The sequence below is a fragment of the Olea europaea genome, unplaced genomic scaffold (genome assembly GCF_002742605.1).
Source record: "Olea europaea var. sylvestris unplaced genomic scaffold, O_europaea_v1 scaffold5268, whole genome shotgun sequence".
Lineage (NCBI taxonomy): Eukaryota > Viridiplantae > Streptophyta > Magnoliopsida > Lamiales > Oleaceae > Olea > Olea europaea.
In genome coordinates, this window is record NW_019263588.1 from 6,847 (window position 1) to 15,032 (window position 8,186).

Here is an 8,186-nt window from a genome sequence, read left to right on the forward strand (position 1 = left end):
TATAGATATGTCTGACGAGGATTGGGAAGAGCTAGATCTTGAGGCACGAGCGTTTATCATTCTATACCTTGAAAGAGACGTTGCTTTCTTGGTTGATGGTGAGGAAACGGCGGCGGAGGTGTGGACAAAGTTGGAGACGAACTTTATGATGAAGACTCTAACTAATCGGATCTATTTGAAATCCAAATTGTATACTTGCAAGATGGATGAAGGTACACCAATCCGGGAGTACATCAACAAGTTTGATAGGTGCATATCGGACTTGAAGGACATTGATGTGAAAGTAGATGATGAGGATCAAGCACTTCTACTACTTCTTTCATTGCCAAAGTTTTACGAGAACTTAGTACAAACATTGATGCTTGTGGGTGATAAACTTGTGATGGAGGACACTAGAATGTCACTTCTAGTGGATGATTTTCGAAAGATTGCAACTAGTGGCATGCCTACCATTGGTAATAAAGAGCAAGCGCAAGGATTGTTTGTAAGAGGTAGAAGCAATGTGCGACCAAAGGGCAAGGGAGAAAAATCTAGATCGAGTTCTAGACCTCTTGCGAAAAGGCCTTGTTTCAAACGCGGCGAGCTTGGGCATTTCAAGGCGAATTGTACTAACAAAAGGGGTTCGAAGAAGAACAATAAGAAAAATAACAACGGGAAGGTGCAAGTCAAGTAAGAGGTTAGCTATGCCTCGGAAGGAGGGGAAAGCGATGAGTGCTACACCATCTCTTGTGATGAAGAAATCTTGGTAAGTGGATTCTTGACTCTGGATGCTCTTACCGTATGTGTCCAAATAGGAAGTGGTTTACTACCTATAGAAGCACTGATGGTAGAACCGTGTTGATGGGTAATAACCATTCTTGTAAAACGGTGGGGCTCGGTTCAATTAGAATCAAGATGCATGATAGAGTGGTTAGAACATTGATGGATGTTAGACATGTTCCTGATTTGTGGAAGAACCTTATCTCTGTTGGTGCCATAGACTCCGGTGGTTGCAAGATTGTAACATGGAATGGAGTAAATAAGGTTGTTCGTGGTTCTTTGATTGTGATGAAGGGTATTCGTGAAGGCAATCTCTATGCTCTTCAGGATACTACAGTTACAGAAGATGTAGCGGTTGGAACAAGTGGAAGTGGTGGAGACCCATGTGAGTGCACTCAGCTATGGCATATGAGGCTTGGGCATATGTCTGAAAAGGGGCTAGATCTGCTAGTCAAGAAAGGTTTGCTAAAGAACTTGAAGAAGCCTTACATGGATTTTTGCGAGCATTGCGTGTACGGTAAAGCACACCGAGTTCAGTTCTAGCCAAGCAAACATAGAAGAAGAGACATTCTAGACTATGTGTACACGGATGTATGGGGTCCTGCTTTTGTCACTTCCAAAGGCGGTTCCAGGTATTTTGTTACATTTGTTGATGATTATTCTAGATATGCTTGGATTTATTTTTGAAGCATAAGAATGAGGTATTCGACACTTTCAAGAAGTGGAAAGCAATGATTGAAAACAGAATAGGAAAAAAATTGAAGACACTATGATCTGATAACGGTACTGAGTATACAGATATTGCTTTCAAGGAGTTCTGTGGTAAGGAAGGCATTGCGAGATACTGGACAGTTAGAAATACATCGCAACAGAATGGGGTGGCGAAAAGACTGAATCGTACATTTCGAGAGAAATCGACGTGTATGCGATCCTATGCTGGTTTGGGTAGAGAATGGTGGGTAGAGTCGGTTGCAAATGCTTGCTACATAGTGAACTGGTCTCCACATTCAAGGTTAAATGGAGATGTACCTTACAGGGTATTGACAGGAGAACATGCAGATTATGAGAAACTCAGAATATTCGGATGCACAGCCTACTATCACGTCAACGAGGGAAAGCTTGATGCGAAGACCAAGAAGGCTATATTCTTGGGGTATGCGGCAGGTGTAAAAGGCTATCGCATATGGTGTGTAGAGTATTCTAAGTTCATAATCAGCAGAGATGTTACTTTTGATGAGAACTCCATGATAGCTTCGTGGAAAGCTACAGTGCCCGGTGGTGATGATGTTGAGACTACAAAGTCTCAAGTTGTTGAAATAGAACCTAGAGATCAACCTGGTTCTAGGCATGTTCAAGAGGAACATCATGCAGACACTCAATATGAGAGTGATGATGGGCTTGAACAAGAGGCGGTTCAGCAAGAGAATGTACAGGCACAGCAACAACAGTAGCTTGCAGATAACTTAGCTTTTTCTAGGCCACGGCGTACTTACAAGCAGGTTCTAAAGTTGGGGTCAGACAAGCCTTTGAGGTACTATAGGTAGACAAATTTGGTTGAGTATGCACTCTCGGTGGAGGATGATGAGCCTACCACTTTCAAGGAAGCTATTTTAAACAACAATAATGAGAGTTGGTTGGTAGCGATGGAAGAAGAGATGGAATCACTTCACAAGAACCAAACATGGGAGGTTGTCCCATTGCCCATAGGTAAGAAAGCTATTGGTTGCAAGTGATTGTACAAAAAGAAAGAGGATCCTACCAAGCTCGGTGGTACAAGATTCAAAGCAAGGTTAGTGACTAAGGGGTTTGCACAAAGAGAGGGAGTTGACTACAATGAGATCTTTTCTCCGGTGGCCAAGCATACTTCCATTCAGGTGCTATTGAGTATTGTTGCTCATCATGATCTTGAGTTGGAACAACTCGATGTCAAAACCGTCTTCTTGCACGGGGACTTGGATGAGAACATCTATATGCATTAACCTGAGGGCTACAAGGTTGAGGATAAGTGGGTTTGTGGACTCGAAGTATATAGGTGATCTAGACAGACGACGATCTACTACTGGATATGTGTTTTGCATACATGGTACCCCAGTTAGTTGGCGATCGATGTTACAAGCTACAACGGCCCTTTCTACTACAGAGGCCGAGTATATGGCCATGGTAGAGGGAGTGAAGGAAGCATTGTGGTTATAGGGTCTTCTAGATGATTTGGGAATTGAGCAGGATTGTGTGGACTTGTGGTGTGATAGCCAGAGTGCGATTCATTTGGCTAAGAATTAGGTTCATCATGCTCGAACCAAGCATATCGACGTCAGGTATCATTTTGTGCGTGATGTCATAGAGGAAGGTGATATTTCTCTCTTGAAGGTACACACAAATGAGAACCCAGCAGACATGTTAACCAAAGTGGTAATGGGTAGCAAGTTTCAGCATTGCTTGGACTTGCTTCACATTAGTCCGTGCTGATATGCTTGTGTGGGCATGGCCCTTCGGGGCGGGGTTGAAATGAGGTGAAGAATATATGAAGGTGGAGGTGAACTACGGAGGCTTGATCCTGAGTTTTGGGTACATAGGCAACCATGGTTTGAATGGTGCAGTCGAGTTTGGCGCTTGCTGCTTTTTCTTTTGTTCGTCCAAAATTTGACGTCTATCAAATGATGTACGAGGTGGAGAATTGTGAGAAATGGGAGAAGAAGAGCTGGGCGCCTAAGCGCTGGCCATGCTGCATGGAAGCAGAAACATGGCGCCTAGGCACCACTCATGGGTGCCTAGGCGCCCCGATACCGAAAGGGAGGTAGGAACATGGCGCCTAGGCGCCTCGATGTAGATCCAAAGCAGCAACATGGCGCCTAGGCGCCCCGGATTGAGCTATATATATCAGATTTTTCCCCTTCCAGCAAAGGACCTGATTTTGAGAGAGAAAAATAGAGAGGGCTTGGATAGAATTTGTCAAGTAAGAGTTTGTTCTTCTTGGGTATAAATTCAAAGCCATTTTTCTTTCTTTGGGATTAACTTGAGGCTTGTTCAAGTAATCCAATCCATTGTTCTTCATATATATTGAAAAAACATTTCTTCCCCAATTTCTTATCTTTTCAAGTGGTTTGAGATTTTTTCACATTTCAAGTTTGTTGGATCTTGGGCATCTTTGGAAGAGTGTCTTCCCAAAACTATTTATCAAAATTGTGCACATATTATGCCCTTCATTAAAACTGCTAATATTTATGCGATAAATTCTAATTAGTTAAGGATGATTTTCTACTTGTTTCCAAGTTTGGCATGTAGTTCCATGATACAATCCTCTTCCTCTTTGCTGTAGTTCCCCGGTTTCACTCCAGGCTTGAGATAATTCACCCACCGCTGTCTGCAACTCTTCCCACATCTTGCTATACCTGAAAGATATGCAACCCCTTTATCAATACTAATTATGGGTAATCATATGATAAGATTAAATTTCAGTTCTATCTATAATGTTCATGAGATATTGAATATTTTGAATGAGTGTAACCATATATAATCCGATCAGATTTTTTAAGAAATAGCTGCTATAATACTCGTACACTCACTAAATTTGAATTCTAGAGGTAGAGGATTATATCATTGGAAGCTTTTAAGAAAGGATAGTATTCATAAATTATTTGCATATGTCCGGCACATGTTTACAATCTTTCTTTCTTTCTTTCATTTTCTTTTTAAATAAAAATACTCAACTCACTTTTTACCCGCAAGGATCAACAAGTACTACTAACTATTTATAAATAACTCTTTTATTATTATTATTAATTTAAACCGTTCCAATAAGGAGTTTGACGGAAATTAAACTGCTCCAAGAGGTGCAATTGTTTCCATTGAAGATTTCAGAAACAATCAGTGCATTAGGATTGTTACTAGGATGTAGATAATAATGACAGGTTAGATCATCAGCAGAATTGAAAAGAGAATTGATTGAGCTTGACATGCTTCAAGTGAATTGTTGATGAATAAAGGGAAGAATTTATGATAGCTCTGATGCCATGAAAAGTTCATCAACTCAGGTTACATTGAACCCAGCAACTATACATGCAGAAACTCAGAAATAAAAGGCAAAAACTGATGAAGAAGCAGAAGAAGAACTTCATTACTTAGAACTTGAGAACTTTGTAAGAACTTTGTGAGTTACATTCAACCATCTATAGACATACCAGCTGGTTCAATTAATTGACAAACTAACTTTCTAATTGACTAACTAACAGAACTAACTAATTAACTGAGTTAACTGAATTTTCAACTTCTTCTGCTAGTTTTCGATTTGCTTTTGCTGTACTGTAAGAACCAGTATATTTACCAAGGCATTCTATTCAAGTCCCTATGAAACCAGTATTCCATAAATTTTAGGTAGAAGTCATCAAATTTGAAAAGAGTTAAAAAAATTGTATATCTGACCTTATAACCTTCTGGAGAAGAAGTAAGGACACAGACTGTACAAATCAGAGAGGAAAGCTGTCACTCCTCAGGATTAGTCAGGTGAAACTCAGACACCTGAGTCACCAAAAAAAGGACGCAGACTATAAGAAAACCATGACTTATAACCTGCAAAGTGTGAACCCGTGTGACTCCAAAGTCCAATCACTGATTCACCATATTTTGAAAGAAGAAGAAGAAGAAGAACAGATTGAAGAAGCAATATTTGGTAATCAATCTCTCTTAATCTTATATTTGTGTTTTGATAGTTATTTATGCAGATGGCAAGATTAGATATGGTTGTTGGATTCAAGAACTGTGTGAATGAATTCTGATTGTTGTAGCATCCAGACTAAAACAGACATTAAGATTGCCAAAACATCAGAAACTTAATCTAGTTATAAAATGACATATATACATCAACTTTATATCACAGTTATCAAAAAATAATTATCTGCTCCAATATCTATGCAATCTACTCCATATCAACGCAATTAATCTACTCCTCCTTTTTGTCACAAAGGGCCAAAGAAAAGCTAAAGCAACAAAACGAACTAAGAAGCATCATCTCCAGCACTGGAAGAATCAGAACCACTCTCAGCACTCGTGCTCTCCTCCAAATGATCTCGAATCCAGCGCAACTGACGCTGACAGACAGCAAGAGCACGGCGAAACGTAGACATCTCGACTGACTGACGCTCCGAAGCAGCACGTAACTGCGTGATCTCAGCTATCATACGAGCCTACTGCTCGATCAGTGTAGACATCTGACCCAGAATCGGCACCATGGGGTCAATGGACAACGTAGCCACCCCAGGAACAGAAGTAGACGTCGAAGGACGGGAGGAGCTGAGCGGAATAGCCAAAGGAGGAGTGGGACGAGATGGAAGGAATACCCGAGAACCCCCAGTAAGTATATCAAAAATAGGATCGAGAGGCTCAGAACAATCAAAAGCATCAACAGCTGCAGCCGCCACTGTAGCCTGAGCAGAAGAAGAGGAAGACGGAATATGGGAACGACTCTGATGAATAGTCTGCTGTCCAATCGGACGTCCTATGCGACGAGTCGAACCCTCAGGGAATGAAGCACCCAAAAATAAAGCAACCCTATAAATCAAGCAGGCATAAGGTAACCCGATCCGACCCCCCAGAGTACGAAACGAAGCCAAAATCTGCTGGCAAACAAAGCTGGGTAGGTCAATCGAGTCCCCGCGAAGGAAGACATAGAGAAAGCGGGCCCGCCCCATGGGTAAGGAAGAAGTATGGGCTACGGGCCATAGGTTTGTGCACACAATACGCAACAAAACCTGACGATCAGTGGGAAGAGAACCCGTGGCCATCGCCGTAGGCCCCCCGACAGACGGCGTGTTCAAAATCGTCGACCGAACAAGAGAGTCGACCGGAACAGCAGAGGGTAAAATATAGGGGTACGTAGGATGGGAAATCTCTTGTATACCTAAGGCCTGAGCTACGGCAGAAGGTGTAACCCTAAAAGAATGACCCCGCAAAAATACCCTAAAGGACGACCCGTCAATATCGTGGATATTCGCATAGAATTCCTGAACTAGGAGAGGGGGTGGAGGTGATAGACCAACAAGCAAAGGCTCCCAACCCCGAGACACTAAGAGGGCAGCTATATCTATGGTAAGGTCAGACAAAATTATCTCACGCTCCACGAGAACGGGGCGTAAGGAGAACTGGGAAGTGAAGACCTCCTGGGCTGTAGCAGAAATGAACCTTGATCGACTGTAAGAGGTCGAACCACTAGTCGGCTGGGAAGAGGGATGTGATCGCTTACGGGCCATCTGGCACACGTAAAGAGGCAAGAAATGAGTCACATGAAAAATGCACACGAAACGATGCAACGTGTCATGACACACCGTGCACACAAATGAGGCACAAAAGTGATACATCGAAAAACGTGATCGACCCTAAGAGCAAAGTCATCACGACTGGAAACCCAACGAAGAATATTCGTAAAGCCACAACGAAGCAAAAGTAGAATGAGAAAAATACCCAAACAACCCTAAGAAAACAAGAAAATATCTAGGGCATTGCATCGAACACGTGGCGTGCGTCACTTCGGCACGAATTCCCAAGCACACACGAGACACACCTACGTAACCAAGCACAACTCCACAAACTAGGCAACATGCTCTTCAAAATGAAACAAACCACATGCAAATCGGAGTTACGGAATGCAAGAACGAAGTCGACGAACATGGAAGAAAAAACAAGAAACACACTTAAAATAACCAACAAAGAATCACACAATGCGAGCTAAACTTTGAATAAAAGTGCGAGAAATGGCAATCCATGAATCAAAGAGATGCAAGAGGCGCAGAATCCATAAGAATTAAGCAATGATGCTCACAAAACCGAACAAACATGCAGAAAATGCAAAAACACAAAAAAAACGAAGAAACAACAAGAAAAACCACCTCAAATGATGTTCAAGATGGAATTTTGATGTTGAAATCGGGTGTAAGTGCTTCGAATCGATCAATTATCAAGAGTATTTGAAGAAATTGCAACAAAAAAGAAGAAATGTATGTAAATGTAGGGAGAAAAATGAAAAAATAATGCGCGAAATGAAGAATCAGAATTCAAATACCCACACTGTCGCTCGAGCGAGACAACAGCGAGACTCGAGCGAAAACAACACTGTTATTTTTGCTCGAGGGAACGGCACGCGAGCCTCGAGCCAAAACTCAAATTTCAAAAATAGCACCACAATTTTGAATTTTTTTTTTAAAAAAAATGGCAGAACTCTTAGAAATTACAAAATTAACCCCGAATTTCAAAATTTTGAAATGTGGAATGAAACGAAGTATGTAACCAAATATGCAATCGAGCTCAACAATAAGCATAAAGTCACAAACCCAATAATCAGCATATATACAAAATGTAAGTCCACACAGAGATCAAATTACCATGGAGTAAAGTGTATACAGACCAACACCGGGAAGAGTGCCACGTAGTCCATGCAA

General features: G+C 41.6%; 1 protein-coding gene across 1 annotated transcript; it reads right to left on the reverse strand.

Moving 5' to 3' along the window:
• Positions 1 to 4,014: 4,014 nt before the first annotated feature.
• Positions 4,015 to 5,933, reverse strand: LOC111388738 (transcription factor WER-like). The gene is made up of 3 exons (XM_023013526.1): positions 5,752 to 5,933; positions 4,996 to 5,058; positions 4,015 to 4,177 (listed from the first exon to the last, which is right to left on the reverse strand). The coding sequence occupies exons 1-3, from the start codon at positions 5,931 to 5,933 to the stop codon at positions 4,015 to 4,017; spliced, it is 408 nt and encodes a 135-aa protein (XP_022869294.1).
• Positions 5,934 to 8,186: the final 2,253 nt, after the last annotated feature.

Bases quoted from the DNA above. Each gene is read 5' to 3' on its own strand.
- LOC111388738 (XM_023013526.1), bottom strand. From the start codon at position 5,933: ATGATAGCTGAGATCACGCAGTTACGTGCTGCTTCGGAGCGTCAGTCA. The intron at 5,059-5,751 runs GTTCGTTTTGTT...TGGTTCTTACAG, and splicing joins GCTGGAGATGATGCTTCTTA to TACAGCAAAAGCAAATCGAA. The intron at 4,178-4,995 runs GTTAGTTCTGTT...ACCCATAATTAG, and splicing joins TCAGTTAACTCAGTTAATTA to TATTGATAAAGGGGTTGCAT.